The sequence below is a fragment of the Zalophus californianus genome, chromosome 1 (genome assembly GCF_009762305.2).
Source record: "Zalophus californianus isolate mZalCal1 chromosome 1, mZalCal1.pri.v2, whole genome shotgun sequence".
Lineage (NCBI taxonomy): Eukaryota > Metazoa > Chordata > Mammalia > Carnivora > Otariidae > Zalophus > Zalophus californianus.
Genome location: NC_045595.1, coordinates 95218457 through 95241500, shown reverse-complemented (window position 1 = coordinate 95241500; position 23044 = coordinate 95218457). Strand labels below are relative to the sequence as shown.

Below are 23044 nucleotides of genomic sequence, written 5' to 3'. Positions count from 1 at the left end.
TACACCAACAAGACAGAAGAAAGGGAAATTAAGGAGTCGATCCCATTTACAATTGCACCCAAAACCATAAGATACCTAGGAATAAATCTAACCAAAGAGGCAAAGAATTTGTACTCAGAAAACTATAAAATACTCATGGAAGAAATTGAGGAAGACCCAAAGAAATGGAAAAACATTCCATGCTCATGGATTGGAAGAACAAATATTGTGAAGATGTCAACGCTCCCTAGAGCAATCTACACATTCAAAGCAATCCCTATCAAAATACCATCCACTTTTTTCAAAGAAATGGAACAAATAATCCTAAAATTTGTATGGAACCAGAAAAGACCCCGAATAGCCAGAGGAATGTTGCAAAAGAAAAGCAAAGCTGGTGGCATCACAATTCCGGACTTCCAGCTCTATTCCAAAGCTGTCATCATCAAGACAGTATGGTACTGGCACAAAAACAGACACACAGATCAATGGAACAGAATCGGACCCTCAACTCTATGGTCAACTAAACTTTGACAAAGCAGGAAAGAATGTCCAATGGAAAAAAGACAGTCTCTTCAACAAATGGTGTTGGGAAATTTGGACAGCCACATGCAGAAGAATGAAACTATACCATTTCCTTACACCACACACAAAAATAGACTCAAAAGGGATGAAAGACCTAAATGTGAGAGAGGAGTCCATCAAAATCCTAGAGGAGAACAGAGGCAGCAACCTCTTCAATCTCAGCCGCAGCAACCTCTTCCCAGAAACATCACCAAAGGCAAGGGAAGCAAGGGCAAAAATGAACTTTTGGAACTTCATCAAGATAAAAAGCTTTTGCACAGCAAAAGAAACAGTCAACAAAACCAAAAGACAACCAAGAGAATGGGAGAAGATATTTGCAAATGACATATCAGATAAAGAGCTAGTATCCAAGATCTATAAAGAACTTCTCAAACTCAACACCCAAAGAACAAATAATCAAGAAATGGGCAGAAGACATGAACAGACATTTTTCCAAAAAGGACATCCAAATGGCCAACAGACACATGAAAAAATGCTCAACACCGCTTGGCATCAGGGAAATCCAAATCAAAACCTCAATGAGATACTACCTCACACCAATCAGAATGGCTAAAATTAACAAGTCAGGAAACGAAAGATGTTGGCGAGGATGCAGAGAAAGGGGAACCCTCCTACACTGTTGGTGGGAATGCAAGCTGGCATAGCCACTCTGGAAAACAGTATGGAGGTTCCTCAAAAAGTTTAAAAAAGAGCTACCATATGACCCAGGAATTGCACTACTGGGTATTTACCCCAAAGATACAAATACACGTGATCCAAAGGGGTATGTGTACCCCGATGTTTATAACAGCAATGTCCACAATAGCCAAACTGTGGAAAGAGCCAAGATGTCCATCTACAGATGAATGGATAAAGATGTGGTATATATATATATCCAATGGAATATTATGCAGCCATCAGAAAAAAACCCGAAATCTTGCCATTTGCAATGACGTGGATGGAACTAGAGGGTATTATGATGCGGTGACTGGGTGACAGACATTTGTGAGGGCATGGCTATGGTGAGCACTGTGAATTGTGTAAGACTGTTGAATCACAGACCTGTACCTCTGAAACAAATAATACATTATATGTTTAAAAATTAAAAGAAGAAGATAGTAGGAAGAGAAAAATGAAGGGGGGGAAATTGGAGGGGGAGACAAACCATGAGAGACTATGGACTCTGAGAAACAAACTGTGGGTTCTAGAGGGGAGGGGGGTGGGGGGATGGGTTAGCCTGGTGATGGGTATTAAAGAGGGCACATATTGAATGGAGCACTGGGTGTTATACTCAAACAATGAATCATGGAACACTACATCAAAAACTAATGATGTAATGTGTGGTGATTAACATAACATAATAAAATAAAAATTTTTTAAAATGCAATAATTTAGAATTTACTCTTCTGTGTCTGGATTCTGTCACTCAGCATAACACTTCTGAGATATACCCATGTTATATGTATCAGAAGAATTTTATTGCTGAATAATATTCTGTAGTATGAATGGGCCATTCTTTATTCACATATTGATAGACATTCACCCATTTCTTCTCCCTCTTTTAGAAGACTTTTTAGAAGTTCCACATAACATTTCTTCTTGGATTTCAACAGCCAAAAATAGTCCTTTGGCACACCTAGCTATAAGGAAGCTGAGAAATGTAACCCTTTAGGTGGGTGGCAGTTGGGATTTTTCTCTAGAACGAAGGGGAGAGTGGGTGATGGGCACAAAGAGAGGTCTCATGGTGGACCAAGAAACCAAAATCCAAAGAAGCAGTGATTTCCCTAAAGTCACCTAGGTCCTCATAACGGAGATGGGTCAAGGTTCCAGATTTAGGGCCTTTCCAATCTGTGCCCAGCAGACCATTTCACATTGAGTGGGAATCACCCACTGGCCGATGTCCACAGAGTCCAGGGTACTAGGAGAGAGCACCATGAAGTAGCTGCCTGGCATCAGGAAAGAGGGATAATGCTGATGCCATGGAGCATGTGACTGAGCATTTACTAATAAGTACCAGGCCTTTACCCAATGTGCCAGTAATCTATAAAGCCATCCAGTGGGCTAGTTACTCCTGTCAGCCCCATTTCTCAGATGAGAAAACTGACATTAAGAGAGGTTAAGTAACCTACCTGAGGTCATGCAGCTAGCAAATGGTATCTATAGGGTTCCAGACCTGCAGTTCTACTGAACGTCAGTTCTGACCGCAGAGAGAAATACACTTTAGAGTTGCTCCCAACAGGTAGAGGAGACTGTAGTTTGAGACGCATAAATAAACAGTCCTTTCCGAGCCCCGCCTGTCAGCCTCGGGGGCCTGCCACAAACCCCTACTCTCCTAATTCACTCAGGACTTCTTCTCATAACTCCGCTCTCCTCCATTTCATGCCTATAACGTATTAACATAAACAACGGTGCTGACAGCAGCTCAGTTCTAACGGGCTCATGCTGGAATCTGACTGATGATTTTCATCAGGGAAAAGACTAAACAGGTTAAGATGATTAAATTTTCTTAAACCTACAGCTAAGCCTAATCAAAGCCATTTGTGCAGAGGTGTGCGTGTGTTTTCCTTTGCTGGAAGGTTGATTGGCAGTTTCAAATAGATGACTATGACTTCTGGGGGAACAGGGTTAAAATAAAGCATTTTCCACAACTTGCACACATTAGCATAGGCCATTTCCACTTCCCTGTCTAGGATGGAACTATCATTTTCCCCGAGAAACCTCTGATGATGAAAATAAAATTCAGAGAATCTACATTTTATCCTCTCCCTCCCTGCTTCTCCCACCCCAGCTTGTGTCCTTTTACAACGAGAGCTGTCTGTGTTGAATGGATAGGAAAGGGCCATAGCTTCCAGGAGTTGGAAGGCTCAGGAGCCTCTCACACAACCTGCATTTATTATCTTGGGCAAGACCTCTCCCCTCTGTAGGCCCTAGTTACCCTGTCTGTGCAATGGGAGGCTGGCCCTGGGGATCTCCTATTTATCACTCCCGGTCAGTGGTGGAGGGGCACAGCAAATGAGACAAGGCAGGAATCAAGCTCCATGTGTGTGATGTTCTTTGTCACACAGAGCTCCTAAGAGCACTTGCTGATTAGGTCATATAACCTACCTAGAACTGAAGGGGGTGCACATAGAAGGGAGAAGGAAAAGCCTGATCATAGTCTCCTAAGACATTACTGGCTGGCTGTTTGCTCTCATTATAGCATCAGATGCCAAAATGCTGACCACCCCACCCACCCACTGGGAATGCATCTGTAGACTCTTACAGACACCTCCTCACAGCACGGTACAGCTTCCTATTGATGGCCGTGCACTCTCTGTCTCTTTGACCCCTTTCTCAGCACCTTCCTAATTGGTCCTCCTCATAGCCTTTTACTGCTTAGGGTCCCTCTTCCCACTAGGCAGATCTTGTCAAGACAGCTTGAGCCCCAGTCTGTCCACATGACATACAGGAAATGCTCATGCAAGGCCGCTCTACTGCCCTTGCCCCTCCTCTGCCACCACAGGTCACTCCAGCCAGCCCTCCAAGTCCCTGGAAAGAAGCAGGCAGCAGTCTCCATGTACACAACCACTCCCAAACTTCAGGTGATGTATGCTATAACCATTCTCACTGCCCTTCCTTCTCTTCATGTTGCAAGACAGCCCATGGGTTTCTGAAGCTCAGCAAATATCCTGCCAGGTGGTAGTATCAAACTCCTCTTCTGACAGTCCACTCCCTATCTCTGCAAGTACTTCTGAAGTCCTATCAATCTGTTTGGGGGAAGCATCTCTTTCTTAATCATGAAGTATGGGACATGGAGGACACAAAGACAACTGAATTGCTCTCAAATCTCTATTTTCTTCTCTGTAGGCTGGAGATAGATGATGGGGGTGAGAAGTCACTGGACCATTTCTGCTACCTTTTAGTAATCTGCAAAGAAGTGTCTGGAATCTTTAAAATGTATTTTTTTTTTTTTTAATTTGGGGGCTTCAGCCAATCTCCTAAAACATCAATATTGGGTTATACAGTTTTTAGGGTCTTTCCCAGTACTTTCTCCTAGAAAAAGAAGAGCAAACTAAACCCAGAACAAGCAGAAGAAAGGAAATAAAGACTAGAGTGGAAAAAAAAAAAAAAGAAAGACTAGAAAAATAATAGAGAAAATCAGTAAAACCAAAAGTCATTCTTTGAAAAGATCAACAAAATTGACTAAATTTGAGCTAGACTGGTGAAAACAAAAAAAGAGAAGGTTCAAATAACTAAAATCAGAAACAAGAAAGAAGACATCACTACCAATCTTATAAAAACAAAAAGGCTTACAGGCATACCCCATTTTACTGGGCTTCATTTTATTGAGCTTGTATAGTCATTTCATTTTTTAACAAATTGAAGGTTTGACAACCCTGCACTGAGCATCTATAGGCACCATTTTTCTATCAGCATTTGCTCACTTTGTGTCTCTGTGTCACATTTTGGTAATTCTTGCAATATTTCAAACTTTTTCATTATTATTATATTTGTTATGGTGACCTGTGATCAGTGATTACAAGTCACTGACAGCTCAGATGATGGTTAGCATTTTTTAGTAATAAAGTATTTTTATTTATTTATTTATTCACTTTTAACTAGTTTTTTTTTTAATTATTATCAGAGCATTGGTTTTTTAGACATGCTATCGCACACTTAATATATAGCATAAACGTAACTTTTATATGTCCTCGGAAACCAAAAACTCATTTGACTCACCTTATTGTGATATTCACTTTACTGCAGTAGTCTGGAACAAAACTCACAATATCTCCCAGGTAAGCCTGTATAAGGGAATACTTCAAACAACCATAGGCCAACAAATTAGACAACTTAGTTGAGATGGACAAATTCCTAGAAAGATGTAAACTATCCAAACTGACTCAAGAAGAAATAGAAAATCTGAATGGACCTATAATAAGAAAAGAGAATTAGTAATTTAAAAACTTCCCACAAATAAAAGCCCGGTGTCAGAGGATTTCCCTGAATTATACCAAAACATTTAAAGAAAAATTAATACCAAACCATCACAGACTCTTCCAAAAAACAGAAAGGAACACTTCTCAACTCATTATGTGAGACCAGAATTACCTTGATACTGAAACCAGACAAAGGCATCATAAGAAAGCTAAAGATCAATAATTTTTATGAATATATATGCAAAAATCCTCAACAAGGGGCGCCTGGGTGGCTCAGCCATTAGGTGTCTGCCTTCGGCTCAGGTCATGATCTCGGGTCCTGGGATCGAGCCCCACATCGGGCTCCCTGCCCGGCAGGAAGCCTACTTCTCCCTCTCCCACTCCCCCTGCTTGTGTTCCCTCTCTCGCTGTGCATCGCTCTGTTAAATAAATAAATAAAATCTTTAAAAAAAAAATCCTCAACAAAATACTAGCAAACTGAATTCAGCAAAATGTAAAAAGGATTATACACTATGACCAAGAAGGATTTATCCCAGTAATGCAAGGTTGGTTTAACACCTGAAAATCAATGTAATACACCATATTAATATAAAAAAGGACACACACACACACACACACACACACAAAGACACCCACATGATCATCTCAATAGATACAGAAAAAGCACTTGGCAAACCCAAAAGAGAGGAGACAGAAAAGGTGCTCCAGGCAGAGAAAACAACCTAATTACAGCCACAAGGGAAAAAGTTTTATTTGGAGGATAAAGAGAGAATAAAGAATATATTTTCAGAAGGAAATCTGAATCTATGGAGATCCTTGAATGCCAGTTTAAGGGATCAAGAGGGGGCCATGAGAGTTTTGAGCAGAGCTCTGGCATAATGAAAGTCACGTTCTAGGAACTTAATCTGGATCAAAATTTCCAGTAATGAATTTATATACACCAATGTGTCTCTAAGGCACAGCGTAACAACAACCAAAATTTCCTGGAGGGTATCACAATTTAATTTACTCCCAGGATAGATCCATGCCTTGCAGTGGGAAGTATAGAGAGGTTTTGAGGCCCTCTTTAAGAAAAAAAGTAAAATTACAAAGCAAAATTGGGTACAAAAATAATATATATTTAGAATAAAAAAGAAATCACAACAAATTACTATGTGCCCATAGCTACTCCAGGTCCTTCAATACAAGGAGTGGAAAGAAGCAAGAATCTTAACCAATGCGGTTATTATATCTGACTTTTCCAAACTGTATATCGCCTGTGAACACAATTGTACAGGCCTTGGAAGGACCCCTACAAATGAGTTTGAGCCTCTTCTGCCTCATGGTGAATCTGTGCACAAGGGTGCTGGAGTCAGTGTGTATGGGCTCATGAGAACCAATCGTTAACACCTCTTCCCAACTTAGTGTTCAGTGATGTCATGTTGGCAGCTTAAGATCAGCCATGGTGGGAATGTTTATACCAAGAAATTGTCGAATGTTACAAATTAGGACTTTTTCCAACCCTAGAAAGCTAGTTGTTAACCATTTGTCACTAGAACACTGAATTCACTTCTATTTATGGCTAAAGTATAAATCCAGGTCTGATCCTTGGCGCAAAGTCCCTGTCATTGGCTATCACAGCTGGACTATTCAGAGGTCAAAATCATTAGACTCAGTATCAAATCGGGAGGGGTCTCTCAAGAGCAGTGGTCTCAGAGCCTTCCATCTGTGCATTGACCACTATCCCCTTATCTGTCCTTCACCCACCAAAAAACCCCAAAGCCGCACTGTCAGCACTGCCATGCAGATGACATGAGGACATTTCAGATCAGGATTGAGTGTGAGCTTTTCTCTAACCTAGTAGGGGCAAGGAGACAGGCTCACCGGGGAGGGACACTCTCTAAGCTACATGCCTTGAAGTCCTCCAAGATAACAACCCTAAAGATGGAAGCCATGCCCTGAGCCATCTCAATGATCCACTGGCTCCATGCATGAGGTGACCTGAGTCTCCTGGATGAGGTGACATTTCTGGCCTTCAGCACTCTCAGAGCAGTGAGGCCCTGTCTTCTCCCCCATGCCCACATCTCCTCTCATTTCCCCTACATATGCTCACCCCCAGTTCTAAGGAGCCCCTCATTCCAATATGATGAGCTAAGGGAAGGGGTCCATTTTTTCTTCTCCTTGTGCTCTCCAGAATTCACAGGTTTTGACCCTCTTCTTACTCTCCCTTCCCTCTCCACAGCGAGGCTGCCTCGGGTTTTAGTGCAGAAGCCAGCCTTCTCCACCCATTCTCTGGAACTGCAGGCCCATTTCACAGATAGAGAAACTAAGGCTCAGAAATCAGGAGTCACACTGAGGCCTGCCTGACCCCAGTATCCATGCCCTTTTCATTCCATTACATTGCCTCTTGAATCAGTGTGGGTTATGTCACCCACCAGCAGGGAGCCAGGTTCCTAGGAAGAATGCATCCCAATCCCCCAACACAGGGTTCAGAATACACAGAATTCCCCAGGTGGCCATCCCCAGCTCTAAGGCTGTGGACTGAACACATGGGAGAGGAGGCAGGATAAAGACAAGGAGTAGAGGGGCGCCTGGGTGGCTCAGTCGTTAAGCGTCTGCCTTCAGCTCAAGTCATGATCCCAGGGTCCTGGGATCGAGCCCCGCATCGGGCTCCCTACTCCGTGGGGTACTCCCTACTCCTACTCCCCCTGCTTGTGCTCCCTCTCTCGCTGTGTCTCTCTATGTCAAATAAATAAATAAAACCTTAAAAAAAAAAAAGACAAGGAATAGAAGGGGTTAGGTGGGATACAGTAGTGTCCCAGGGTTTATGGCCTGAGGACATTAACTGAATGGTACTCAGTGGACCATACGTGGTTCCTGCCCATCACTGGATACTCATGTCTAGATGTGTGCAGCATCCATCAGCCAGCATCATAACTGCCCATGAGTACACCTGCCCAGGCTCTACATGAGCACCCTTTGGGAATAGACACTGATACCAGCAGTGGTTTTGGGGTTGCACTTTGAACCAAAAGATGTAGGGTTGAATCTTGGCTCTGGTACTAACTAGACATGGGACCACAGGGAGTCACCTAACTTCTCTGAGGCTCAGTTCCATTCCCTGTAAAACTGAGGCAGTAAAAGCACCCACCGTACGGGCGATCAGCAGGGTTGAGATAATGCATATAAAGTATTTAGTGCCTAGCATATAGGAACTGTATACAGTGCTTGTTACTGTTATTGCTAAGATTGCACTATACTGACAAATGTTTGCTGACTGAATGGACAGCAGTTCTTGCCCAGTTATCCAGCAAACTAGGGATGAGAGGCCAGTTCACTCAAAGGAGGTAGTGTAGCCTGGTGGTTAGGCACATATACTTTGAGGTCGTGGCACAGAGGTTCAAAATCCCAGCTCAGCCCGGACAAATTACCTAAACCCTCTGTGCACCAGTTTCCTCAGCTGTAAAATGGGGGCAATAATGGCACCTAATTAATAAGATAAATAGGTGTAGATAGGTACAAAGGATATATATTTTTAAAGGATTAAACTGATATTTGTAAAGAACTGAAAACAGTGCCTGGCACATTTCAAGTGCTATTCAGTGTGAGCTTCTTCCACATCCAGGTGTCAGTCTACGGCTGTCAGCCAAGAAGAGGGCACTGGGCCCCAGGACTGAATTACTCCCTCCAGGAGCTCTTGCCCGGCCACATCGCCCCACACAGAAGGTCTCCCACAGCTGCCAGACCTCTGTCATCTGTACCACTGGCCCCACCACTCACCCTGCTCAGATTTCCAATTATTTGTCCTGTTTTGAATTCAAGTGGGATATTAGCAGTGAGTCTGGCTTTATTAATGGCGGTGTCTTTAGTGTTATCGACTTTCTCACTCACTCCTCACTCTCACTCCAAGAAGCTCTGTTTCCTTTAATTAAGCCCCGTGCTAAGTGCCGAGCAGGTGACGTGAGTCTGGTAGGGCCTTTGTTCTGGGACTTAGGCACTTTCTCATGGGCTGGAGGTTGGAGAGACAATGCACTGCTGCCTTTGAAGTCTGACATCCATCCCCACAACCAGAGAAGTGGGACCGTGTGGGGAGCCAGGCCCGCAAGGCAGGAACCCAGCTCTCCCCCCAGGCTGCCTCCCTTATACCTGTGAAGTGGGGGTGGGGTGCACAAGAGTATCCCCACCATCACTCCCAGCACTATGACATCAGCATCTACTGAGGACTGGATGGTGTCAGCCCAGAAGATGGGAGGTTCCATTCTGCAGACTCAGTGTTGGGGTAACAAAAGCCACAGATACTCCAAAGGGAGCAAGGCATAGAGAAAGCAGCCCAAACTTTGCATGACAGAGCTCAGGTTTGAATCCTGGCCCTGCACTGCCTTGGCAAGTTACTTAAGCATGTGAAGCCTCAACTGCCTCCTCTGTAAAATGGGGCAATGGAATCTACCTCTCAGGAAATGAGATGTGGGAACTATCTTCAATGGAACCCTGCTATTAGGATCTCACTGCACAAAACGCTTGCTGTCTGAAGGACAATTCTTCCCAGCCTCCAAGTCTTGCTTGGCCATCAGCCACCTCAGTATGCTTTCCTGATTGCCAACACTGAATTAATCCCACTCTTCTCTGCATGTTTCTGTACATTGTCATGGATGGATGCAACCACACATCACCGCAGGCATCCCCTGCTATGGAAGGATAATGTAGAGGACAATAGGGGAAGAGAGGGAAAACTGAATGGGAGGAAGTCATTGAGGGAGACAAACTATATGAGACTGTTGACTCTGGGAAATAAACTGAGGGTTGGGGAAAGGGAGGTGGGTGGGGGGGATGGGGTAACAGGTGATGGGAATTAAAGAGGGCACGTGATATGATGAGCAGGGGGTGTTATATTCAACTAATGAATCATTGAACATCATATTGAAAACTAATGATGTACTATACCTTGGCTAATTGAATTTAATGGAAAAAAAAAGAAAAGAAAGGACGGCGGACATGTATTTCTAGCTATGGTCTGCTTCTTACTCTATTTTTGGCAGCTGAGTGGAGAAGGAGGCAGGCTCAGGAAATAGTAGGCACTTAGTGACAGCTCAATTTACTTCATAGTATCACCATAGTTGCCAAGCAGACTCCGGCGAGACAGGCTTGCTCTCGATTCTCTAACTCTTTCTAAGCACCATTCAGAAAAGTGGGAGCCAAGGCAGGTGACTCACTGTTAAGTGAGGACACAGAAGTTTGTGTGTAAAGCCCCCCCCACAAGGAAATACCCAGCAAATGTCATAGCATTGTTGCTGATGCCACAAAGGCCTTGATCATGAATGTCATGATGAACGAGACTGGCTCACCCAGACAAGTATCGGCGCCTGCATCCCCCGCCCACACCCGGCTTCACCATGTGGTTGGAAAGCCCCATCTCCTTCAGCTGGCCCCCAATGCCCACACACGACCCAAGACAACCACCACACTCTCCCGCTTCCTCTCCCAGCCGAGGGGGCTGCTGTCGAGTGGGCAGGAAGAGAGACAGCCAGGAGACCTCTGTCAGGTGCTAAGCAGCAGTGTAGGGGCCCCTTTTCCGGGAGTCTGGGGCAAGGAGCCTCAGTCCTGGCACTGCCACCAATTTCACAATCAAGTCTCTCCCCCTGCCCCCCGGGGGACTGTCTCACCTCCCTGGTGAAGCCCTACCCACCCTCCCAATCTCTTGTCTGCTCTTCCATCAGGGTGCCCCCAGAGCCCTTGGAGGGATTCTCCACAGCATACATGACACTACCTCCTCTGGAAGGAGTTGGCTATAGCTGGCAGCTGCAGCTCTTACCTCCCTTCCAAGCCTGTGGGCTCCTCCGGGCTGGGTCTGCTCTAATTCTTCTGTGTCCCCAGCACCTAGAGGAAGAGCCAACACAGAGCAGGCAGTCAGGAAAAGTCTGGCAAACTAGCTTCAGTCACAGAATTATGTCCATGAACATTTGATTTTTATAGTCTCTACAATTCCCTCAGTTCTAGAAGAATCTAGTCATCACTCTTGGACACTAGTCCTGTGCCTTTTGTGTAAGTCAGAGCACTGGGTGTTATACGAAAACAATGAATCGTGGAGCACCACATCAAAAACTAAAAAAAAAGGAAAACTTATGTGTGTATGAGACAGCTTAGGTAGGAAAATTTACCTTTCTTTTGCATATTTTATGAAATCTAAATAGAGATCAAGTATTCCAATGACAATTTAGATATTCAACGGATTTTCAAGACTTAGTATTAAAAAAACAGGTAAAATATTTCACTGATTTTTTTCTTATAATAAAATAATTATTTTAATTAAAAAAAAGAAAAACTACTGGTCTCTGTGTGAAACACTAAAACCCAACTCAAACTGGTTGAAACAGACGAGAGCCAGTAAAGTAGTGGATTAAAGTGCACGTGAATCACCCACGTCTGGATTTGGGTGCTTGACCATGGACCCTAAGAATCGCTCTATGTTCCTCAGTTGCACTTCCCACGTACTGGTCTCGCTTTCAGAGGCGCTTCCCCCATGAAGTAACGAGATGACCACCAGGAGCTCCACCCTTTGATTCTCCTAGTTTAGCAGTTCCAGAGCACAGAACATGCCTCTCTCGCGGTAGCTCGGGCAGCCTTCCCAAGGAGGTCTCAGTGGCCTGACGTGAGTCACTTACCCATCTCTGAACACATCTCCGCAGCCAAGAGCAGTGGTGCTCTGATTGGCCAGCTCTGGGTCACGTGCCCTCCACGGGCGCCTAAAGCTGGGAGGAGTCTGGTCAGCCCTGCCCAGACCACATAGACCTTGGACTGTCACTGGAGGCGGGGAGGGGGTAGGGGATACTTTCCCCAAGGGAAATCATCGTACTCTTTCCAGAAGAAGGAGAATCGACACTGGTCAGCAAAAGCAATTAATACTTACCTGAGTGCCTCCATTAAATATAAGGCGAGAAATAGAACAAGTCCAGATTGCAAAGGAACATCTAACAGCCTTCATGAGACAACACACTAAGCAAAAACATTCCAAGCTAGTGAATGTCTAACCAAGAGCCAGCTCTATCTCACTGAAGCTCAACGGTGTGTCACAGACTCTCAGAGCTATTGGAAATGAAAAGAGCAGGCTAGAGCAGTCTAGGAGGCTTCCCGGAGGCAGGGGTGGGGTTTGAAGGACTGGCAGGCCCAAGAAAAAGGGAGGATGTGTTTCTGGGCTGCTGTGCTCAGGCATCAGGGCAACAGTGCTGGTCTCGCGTCATACCAGGGCACAGAGCTGTCACAGGACCATGCTGGGGGTGTGAGGGTGGGGAGGGAGGTGGACGGGAGAAGAGCCTGGCCCTTCCAAAGGGCTAGGCTCCACCCACAGGACCAGAGCCAGCAAGATCAAAATCTAATTTACTCATTAGGCGTGTTTCTTCTGTACAAATCAAATCACGGGCTATTTTTCCACATCGTAAATATTGTTTTAAACTCTTGCTCATGGGCAATTAGATTACAAGCATCGCCTGGTGAGCTATACGCCAGCGCATTTGGCGGGCCGCTGGATGCTTTGCGAGCAGTTTTCCTTTTGAAATGTTTCCCAATGATTTTTAAGGGTCTTTGAAATCTTCTCCCTAGTGATGCGTGAGGGCCCTTGTCTGTGGCCATTAATCTCCATAACGGCCCAAGAGAGACTCAGTCTCATCTGTGTTCATTTCCAAACGGCCCAGCTGAGCTCCACACCCCTCCTTATTTCTCCCTGCTCCTCTTCACAGTCAGCTACACCCCCTCCCCACCCCGGTGTGGGGAGGTCTTTGTGTTAATTAAAAACCCAGGAAAGCACACAGTCTGAGCACCAGCCCTCACGGATTTACATTCCAGTGCCAAGTTCTTCACTCATTTTGAGCAAGTTATTTCATCTGTCCTCCATGGGCTTCAGTTTTGACATCTGTAGAATGGGGCTGATCCTTGTCTCACCAGAGTGGCCCCTGTTCTCCTCTGCTGGCCTTTCTGGGCCCTCTTGAGCTCCCACAGCTAACTAAAAGGCTTGTGTTCCTACTTCTCTCCCAAACACTCCCTTCCCTTTCAGATCAGACACTAGCCCCTTCACGTGCCCTCTGCCCTGGCTCACATTAGGCCCTGCCCTGGGGTGACAACCCCTCTCCTTGAGACCCATATAACCCCAACCTGATCTGGCTGGCTGCCGGGGCCACCTCCTCCAGGACGTATGTCATGACTGCCTTGGCCCTCGGTTACCTATCTCTTTTGTGGACATCCACCCTATGAGGCACAGTTTAGTCTCTGATAACCATAACAGTAACTGTAACCACCTTTGACTGAGCACCTACTATGTGCTGGGCTCTGTGGTAGAGGCTATTAGAAGTGCTATTTCTTTCAGTCCTCCCAATAGTCTTACACTGTGTTATTCCTATCTTACAGACAAGGAAACTGAGGCTCAGAGAGGTAAAGTGACATCTCAAGCTCACACAACTTGTAATGGCTGAGCCAGAATCTAAAGAAGGAGGATCTTATATTGACCCTTTGCTGTGTCAGGCAGCCATTTGAATCCCCACAACAGCCCATGAAGTAGGTAGTGCTGTTCCCGTTTTATAGAAGAGAAAACAAAGGACCAGAGAAGTGGCATCTCCATCCATGGCCTCCCAGCCAACACCTGGAGTAAGAGTCTAAGTCAGAGCTGCTGACGTCACAGACCTACTCCTGCTACCATTCACCCCACCCACACACAGTCCCAGAAGGGTAGTTGCCTTGTCCCTAGACCAGGGGACAGCCCCACTTCCCAAGCTACTGGCCCACCTGCCCAGAGACAGTGCACCTGCTGGGAGCCATGAGCATGAGGAGGAAGGTTAGAAGCCTCTACTCACAGAGAAGGGTCCAGAGAGCATGACAACATGTAAGATATCTTCCAATGGGCTTTTCATTCCTTCCTTTCTTCCACAACTATCTATGGAACAGCACTCTGCACAAGGAGGTACCTGGCTCCGTGTCCTTCCATGCTTTAGAAGGACAAAATCCTGCCTGTCTCCCAGCCAAGAGCTTTCTGGGGGAGGGCTCCCAGGGTTGCTGGCTCTCCGGCAGAAGGTGTGCCTGAGAGGCAGCAGCGGGCGCTGACATCTTGGAGGCTGTGCACCAGTGGGCAGGGCTGGGAACAGTCTTGACCTGGGGCTCCCCACCCCCCGAGCTGAATGGAGGGACACAGACCTGGATTCCCACAGTAATATCTGTCCCCAGTAAACAATGCCAGCCCTGCACTAAAAGGGAGGGTGGACTGGCCTTTTGGGGGCTTCAGGGAGTTGTGAAGGCAATAAAGGGCCCCCCATCTGCTATTCCAGGCCTGGTGGGGCTCCTCTGTGTGGCCAAGGTGCTGAGATGGCCTCCTTGGGACACAGGCAGCCTCTTCCCAAGGGTCTGATTCTGACTACCCTGTGTATTCCTCCCTGCGGTTGCTTTTACTGATTGATCCCCATCAGAGGGCACTGTGCCAAGCCTCCTCGTGAAACTCCCTTTTGTCACTGTTAAAAGATCTTGTTGCTGACAGCATCATCTCTCATATCACAGCTCATCCCCATGACGCTGACTCCCAAAAGTCCTCTCAGTCCCAACACCAGGAATACTCAAGTTATTAATATTGTGGACATTATGAATCCTATATCTGATCATATTTCCCTTTTTGCTTTGGTTGCTAAGAAACTCAGTCAATATTCATTTCTCTCAGCAACTGTATAGAACCTTATGTTATAGGGCCTGGTTTTCTGTACCCTGTTGAATTTTCCTTAGCCCAAATTTTCTCATGTATTTTTATTAAATTCTTTTGGATTAAGTATATCTCAATACAAATCTCAAATCTAACACTTTCCTGCTGTGTGACCTGCAGAAAGTTACGTAACCTCTCTGAGCCTTTGCTTCCTGAATGCTAAAGTGAGGAGAGGGATACACATACCTCCACAGCGCTGGTGTCAGGGTTAAATAAGAAAATGTGGGCTAACCACTTGGCACCATGCCTAGAGCACAGTTACTATTCATAATTATTAGCTGTTATTATGTTTATTATGGAGACAAATAAGCAAAATTAAATAAAGTTACAGTCACTGGTTTGGGAAGAATTCTTCTATTTTGTCCTTGGTCACAGGCAAAGATCAGGAGCTGAGAGTGGTTAGAATTTAGCCCACACTCCAATCACTCGACTGCCCAGCTGGCCTCTGCTCACCCACAGGCCTCCACTGTGTGTCTCACCTAGTGTCTTTCTGAAGGAGCCTAGAATGCCCCAGAACAGAGTAGAGTTGGGGCTGGCTCTGCTCCTTTCCTACAATGTTCTCCAAGATTTGAATCCTTGGTGTTAGTGGCCGGGCAATCTGTTGGGAGAGGTGATCTTAAGAGAAAATCATCTAGGGAAGGAGACAGATATGTGGAGGAGATGGGGGCATCCTACAGCTCCTGGCTCCATTTCTCTCCTATTAGAATCAGAAAATACCAGAACTGGAAGGTGTTACCTAAAACACATCTGCTCCAGCCCACCTTAATTTGCCTATGGGGAAATTGAGGCCCAGAGAGGGAAAGGGACTGTACTATGGTCACACAGCAATGTATGGGGCTTGCTTGCCAGCTCCATGACCCCAGCCAAGACCACTCTTTTAAACTCCAGACCCATCTCCAACTGCCCACCCAACACCTCCCATTGGAGGTCTGAGGGGTGCCTCAAATTTAGCACATCCAAAACTGAAATCTTGATTTCTCCCCAAATCTATGCCCACCACAGTCTTTCTCCTGCCCTCTGGTTTAATGTGAACTCCACTTTTCCAATTACTAAAATTAAAAATTTGGGCATCATCCTTAACTATCTATCTCTCTCCCTCTAATTCTCAGTCTCTTCTCTATCTCTGTCTCTCTCTCTCTGTCTCTCTCTCTCTCTGTCCCTCTGTCTCTCTTACTCTCTCCCTCCCCCTGCCCCCACTACCCCCACCACCACATTGAGTCTATCACCAAATCCTATCATCCAGATTTTTACCACTTGTCACCTCCTGGCTCAGACCACAATCTTCCCTTGCCTGCGTGGTCTCTTTACTGGTCCTCCTGCTTTTGCCACAGGCCCCTACTTCTCTTCTCATCATGGGAGCCAGAATGGAAACATAAAGTAGCCTTCCAGTGGCTGCTTCCAATTTTGCTCAGGGCAACAGAAAGTCTTCTCTGTGACCTACAGGCCGTCCATGAGTTGTTTCCCCCAACCCCCACCTCTCTGACCTCACCTCTTACCTTTCTTCCTTTTATCCACTTCACTGTAGCCAAATCAGCCCTTCTGGATGATCCCACCCCCAGGGCCTTTTCACAAAACGTTCTTCCCCCCACATCCACATAGCTAGTTTCCTCACTTCCTCTTGGTCTTTAACTCAAAATTCATCTTCTCCCTCATATATATGGTCATATGATTTTCAATAAAGGTCCCAAGGCTACTCAGTAGGAAAAGAACAGTCTTTCAACAAATGATACTGTGAAGGTCAGTGTCCTTTGCATCCACATGCAAAAAAGAATGTAATTGGACCCTTACCTACCACCATTTATCAAAATGAACTCAAAATTGATCACAGACCTAAGCATAATAGCTAAAACTATAAAACACTTAGAATAAAACATAGGAGAAAAGCTTCATGATGTGGTGATGATTCTCTTGGATATGATGACAAAGGCACAAGTAACAAAAGGAAAACCAGATAAAGAGGACTTCATCAAGATGAAAACTTTCGTGCATCAAAGGACACGATCAGCAGAATGAAAAGCAGCCCACAGAATGGGACGAAAATATTTGCAAATCACATATCTGATAAGGGATTAATATCCAGCATATATAAAGAACTCCTAAAACTCATCAACAAAAAAAGCAAACAACTCAACTAAAAAGTGGGTCAAGGACTTGCATAGACATTTCTCTAAATATATATCAATGGCCAATGAGCACATGAAAAATGCTCAATATCACTAAACATTAGAGAAATGCAAATCAAAACTACTCTTCACTACAAAACCTACTCCTCACTCATTCGGATGGCATGTATGTATGTATGTGTATGTGTGTGTATTAAATATAATGGAAAGCAAGTGTTGACAAGGATTTGGAGAAATTGGAATCTTTGTGCATTTGCTGGTGGGAATGCAAAATGGTACAGCTGCTGTGGAAAACAGTATGGCAGTTTCTCAAAAAATTAAATGTAGAATGACCATATGATCCAGCAATTCCACCTCTGGGCATATACACAAAAGAATTAAAAGCAGGGACTCAAAAAGATATTTGTACACCCATGTTCATAGCAGCATTATTCTCAATAGCCAAAGGTAGGAACAATTGTCAGATGAATAGACAAAGAAAATATGGTACCAAAAAAGAAAGAGAGATAGACAGAGAGGAAAGAAAGAAAGAGAAGAGAGAGAAGAAAGAGAAGAAAGAAAGAAAGAAAGAAAGAAAGAAAGAAAGAAAGAAAGAAAGAAAGAAAGAAAGAAAGAAAGAAAGAAAGAAAGAAAAGAAAAGAAAAGAAAAGAAAAGAAAAGAAAAGAAAAGAAAAGAAAAGAAAAGAAAAGAAAAGAAAAGAAAGAAAGAAAGAAAAAGAAAGAAAGAGAAAATGTGGTGTATGCATACAACGAAATATGGAAAGTTAGTGTTTAATGGGTAGAGAATTTCAGTATGACATGATGAAGTTTCTGGAGACAGATGGCGGTGATGGTTGCACAACAATGTGAAGGTACTGAATGCCACTAAACTATACACCGAAAAATGGTTAAAATGGTACACGTTATGTTAGGTATATTTTACCCCAATAAAAACACATTTTAAAAATTAATGCCACTCTCTCTAAAATTCCTACTCTCTTTTCACAAGATGATTCATATCTCTTTTTCTTGCTTTATTTTTTTCCTTAGTGCTTATGACTATCTAATACATTACTATTTTTTACTTTTTTTGTTGTTTATTCCTGCCTCCCTCCCATGAAAAATAATGCTAGAATATAAGCTCCATATGGGTAGAGATTTTTGTCTGCTTGCCAATGCATCTCCAGGACCAAGACTGGCTTTGGCACCTATATAAACATTTGTTGAATGAATATAAGGCACCAAGCAGTGTCGGGGGCCAAGATGAAGATGCTTCAGGCCATCTCAAGCAAATTCACAGTTCCCTGGAGGGGCTCTGACCCTAAAAGGGGCCAGGACCCTGGAGGCACTTCCAGGCTTCCGCTTCCCTCAGCGCCCAGGGAGCTGCTCTAGTAGGTTATTAGTGTTGCTGCTGGAAGGGCAAGGAGTTCATGGGAAAGGACTTCATCAGAGCCATAAAAGAAACCAGGAAGGATCCCCCTCCTGCTGTAAACACTGCCCAGGCTCCTGGGGTGGGAATGACTGATGGGCGTGCCCTCAGCAGCGGCAACAGACAGGCCAAGCTCTGGACCAATAAGACAGCTACAAGCACTTACTGGGCATCCACTGTGTGTGCAGTTCCTTGCTGAGGTTATGCAACCAGCAAGCGAATTGTTCAGCTTCTAAGAATTGTACCTGAGGATGGACACACACACACACACACACACACACACACACACACACACACATACACACACGCATGCATGCACTGACACATGCATGCACACACCCCAGTAGGTAATGCAGGTGAGAAGTAAGTGCTGTATGATATAGGTCACGCAGCCTGACAGCGTCCCTTCCCCTTCTCATGGGTTCTTATCCCTCTTACACAGCCAGAGATTTCCTGCTCCTATCCCTGCCCCACCCATCCATACCTGATCCCAGATAAGTATATTATGCTGGTCATTTATGTCTTAGTCTTAACCTATATATGTTCTATATATTTATGTCTTAACCTATATACATTCTTTCTCCCCAAGGGACTTCACATCTAATATTTATCTTTAACTTTCCAGTGAAATTTCTTATGTCCTAAGAAGTGAATGTGAGGCTTCAAATGTGGTGTGGTCAGGGGAAGAATTGTATTTGGAGAGCTCTCCCAGGACCTTAAAATGGGACCCTGGGAGAGCTCTGTGTCTGGTGTAATCCTGAGGGCCTTCAGGAAAGAGGTGATCACTGTGACCTGGAGGGGGTGTGCCCAAGGAGAGGGTTCCTGTCCCAAAACAAGCTGGATGAGACAACAGGGTATGGGGTGGGTGGGGAGGAGATCATGAACTCAGCTGGCTAAAGCCAAGATACAATGGGAAGAGGACATGTTTTCCTTCTGATGACCCAGGATTCATGCCTGATGGATGGACATTCATGGAGCCTCCTTATGCCAGGCCCTGCGCTGTGCTAAGGCCACCACCAATGCAACAAATATGGTCCCCAACCTGGCAGAATCCCCACTACCCAGGCATGGAGGCCATTACATAAAAGAGAGGCTTGTGGGGGCTACAGGAGCCCAGAGAAGGGGCTCCTTGCTCAGCCTCCAGGCTCAGGAATGACTTCTAGGAGGGGACACCATCCAGGCTGGGTCCTGAAAGTTTAATGACAATTCAGCAGGTATAGATGAAAAGAAAGAGAATCCCAGCCCGGCGGATGGTGCATCCAGAGGCTTCATGAGCTCTTAAGAGCAGTGAATGCTTGGTGGCTGGCTGTCCAGCAGCTGGGAGCAGGGAGAATGTTAAGATTAAAGAGGTCAGTGGGAACTACATCCTGGGGGACATTGGGTGTCATATTGAGGATTTGGGCTTTCTCCTTGAGTCCAGAGTTTTAAGCTGGGGTGTACTAAGGTCATATCTGGGACTTAGAAGATTTTTCCTACTGCTTTGTGGAGACTGGATGGAGCAGGGGGCAGAGCTGGAGCTTATGGAATTAGTTGGGAGTCACCGAGTAATCCAGAGGATAAATGAGGGTGGCACCAGAACTTGGAGATTAGCCAGGGAGAACTTAGCCCTGAGGAAGTGAGGGTGAGGGACTGTCAAGGACGAGCCTGAGGTTGAAGCTTGGGTAGCTGAGTGAGCACTGCCCCAGTCTGTGTGTCTGACATGGGAAAGAAATGCTGCTAACACTTGTGAAGGGTTGAGGTGAGATGTCTGTTGGACATTCAAGTGGAGACCTATGAAGTTCTAGAGCTCAGAGGGGAGGTCTGAACAGGAAATAAGAGCCACCTACACACAGAGAATAATAGGATCAGAGATGTGATCACCCAGAGAAGATGGAGCAATGAGAAGAGAGCTCAGGGAGCACACCCAAGGAACTCCAGCACTCAAGGTTGGGCAGAGAGAGACATGCCCCAGTGTTGATGAAGGAAGAGCAGCCAGAAAGACCAGTTCTGGAGTGAGAGGCTGTGCAGCCATCTGCAGCGTTGGTCATTCGGTCATTTAACAAACGTGTGTCTTGTGATTAGAAGGGGTGACACTGAAGAGAGGGGCTGAGAATTGCTTCCCTACATAGGGACTCAGTCGCCTAGGAATTCTCCTTTGGTCAGAGCTCACTCCAAACCCAGCAGGAATGGAGCCCTCATTGTCCATCTGTCCTTGCTCTCCAGACCATTTATCCCATTTGTATGGGGAGGCAACATGTGTTCTAGAGTTAGACTGCATGGGCCTGAATCTCCTCTCAGCCCCTTACAAGCTCTGTGACCTTTGGCAATTTACTTGACTTCTCTGAGCCCTAATAATCCCATCTATGAAATGGGGACAGCAACTACCTCTCAGGGTTGTTTAGAAAATCAAGGATTATGTGTAAAATGCATCTGGGAAAGCACCTGGTTTCACATCTATTATTCATTTTTTGAATAAGCATCCACTAAGCGTCTTCTGTATTTCCAGACACTGGGTCAAGCCTGGGAATACAAAGATGAATACTGCAGAGTTCCTTGTCTCAAGAAACTCACAGTCCAGGGAAGGAAACAGCAAATAGCAGACATGGCTACAGTGAGGTTAGCACCCTGGGGTGAAGTCTGGAGCAGAGGTAAGTGGGCCCTGGGCTCACTCCAGCTCTGCTCTTGCTTGCTGTGTGACCATGAGCAACAACTTAGCCTTTCTGAGCTCTGGGTTCATTTGGACCTCCCAGGTGCTGTCCACTGTGAGGAGATTCACAAGAAGGAGAGATGGTTAAAGTGTCCAAAATTCAGGATATTTTTCCCACAGTTTCTGGGAAATTTGAAGAAAAGCTGAAATGGAGGTGGGAGGTAACCGAAGCCATTGCAAAGACAGAAATGAAGCCAGCAAGATAACAAGCCAGAGATCATTGCCCTCTGGCTCCCACGGCCTCCGTCCTCAGCTCTATCGACACCAAGGGGAGCCGTTGAGGACTTCCCAAACCAAAAGGGAAAACAAGAGCATTCTTGAGATTAGTTGAGGCAAACAAGAGCCAGGAGAGCCTCACGTTCCCATGGACCCCGCCTAGGCTGTCCACAGGAGAGGGGCCGGGGCAGCAGCAGGCAGAAGGAGGCCAGGGGTTACTACAGAGGCCACACCTGTGAGACGGTACCCTCTGACACCCGTTCTGGCCCCAGGGGTCACTCTTTGGGCTTCTGCTCTTTTCCCACAAGCCAGGGCTCCATGCTCCACTGGGCTCTGCAAACACTTACTGATATGATAGTTAGACTCTCTCAGCCACCAAACACCTGTGAAGGCCTACCTCGAACCAGAGCGTGCATCAGCCTTGGGGGGTAGACACAATCATAGGGACCAGAAGCCACAGCCTTTGAGTTCCCTGAGGAGCCCCTGTGTGTCTGCAAAGTGGGGTGGGAAGGACCAACAGTACAGCCTGTGCTGACAAGAGTTCAAGGACCCAGGGTCAGAAGAATCCCTGAGGCTTGAGTCCCAGAAGGGGGGGGGGGCGGCGACAGAGCAAACCCCTGCAGCCGAGATATTCAGATGGTTGTTTGTGGAGGTGTATAGTCAAGACTCAGTCAGGGCAGTCATCTCTGGCCATTTCTAATCACCTGCCCAGGTGGTGAGAAGAGACCTGAAGTGAAGGGTTTTGATCCAGGCTCCTCTCATCTGTCCACTAACTCCATCAATGCCCCAACTCAGTGGACATGTCAGAACTGTTATATTTCTTCCCCCATAAAAAGGATTAAAGTCTTCTTTAGCTTCCCTCTCAGGAGCCTATGTCTGAGAAGAGGACAGGCCCCTCCCCAGGGATTGTCTTGGAAGGAAGACCAGAGGGTCCCAAGGCCCATGGGTGTTCCCCAGTTTTCCCTACAACCTCCAGCTGGTCCTTCTTAACTCTTCTTCTCTTCCCTTTCCTGCACACCAGGCCACTACCTACTTATTCTCTTGAGCTGGGATGAGCCCTGCAGAATCCCAGGAGAGAGATGAAGGAGAAGACCTGTCCTTGAATGACTGGACAGGGGACAGAAAACAACAGACCAAGGGGCAGGCCAGGGCAGTTGTAGTGTAGCAAGGAAGTAACATAGAAACCAAGCGTATATGTCCCCACCTTGGCTATGGTGAAGCCATCAGGAAATGAACTAAGGGACATTTACTTTTGCCTCTTGTGGGCAGGTAGCCAGGCCCTAGGTTTTTGAGTGCTGGACTTCCTCTCCCATGGGAATTTTAGAGTTGTGTGGTAGGAAAAATAAAGGGAGAGAAGGTGCCTGAAGTCAGCATCAAATGAGCTTTGTTTCTAAAGGTCTGCATTTATGGAGACAGTCAAGGTACGTGGGGGAGGAGGGGAAGAGG

General features: G+C 45.7%; 1 protein-coding gene across 5 annotated transcripts in view; it reads right to left on the bottom strand.

Annotated features, from left to right (window-relative positions):
* The window catches only part of MRPS22 (mitochondrial ribosomal protein S22), a 238648-nt gene that overhangs the window by 100040 nt on the left and 115564 nt on the right, over positions 1–23044 (bottom strand). For all 5 annotated transcript variants that reach the window (XM_027583255.1, XM_027583256.1, XM_027583249.1 and 2 more), the window contains exon 4: positions 11248–11312. In XM_027583255.1, coding sequence (XP_027439056.1) covers positions 11248–11312 — 65 coding nt within the window. The remainder of the gene's footprint in view (positions 1–11247; positions 11313–23044) is intronic.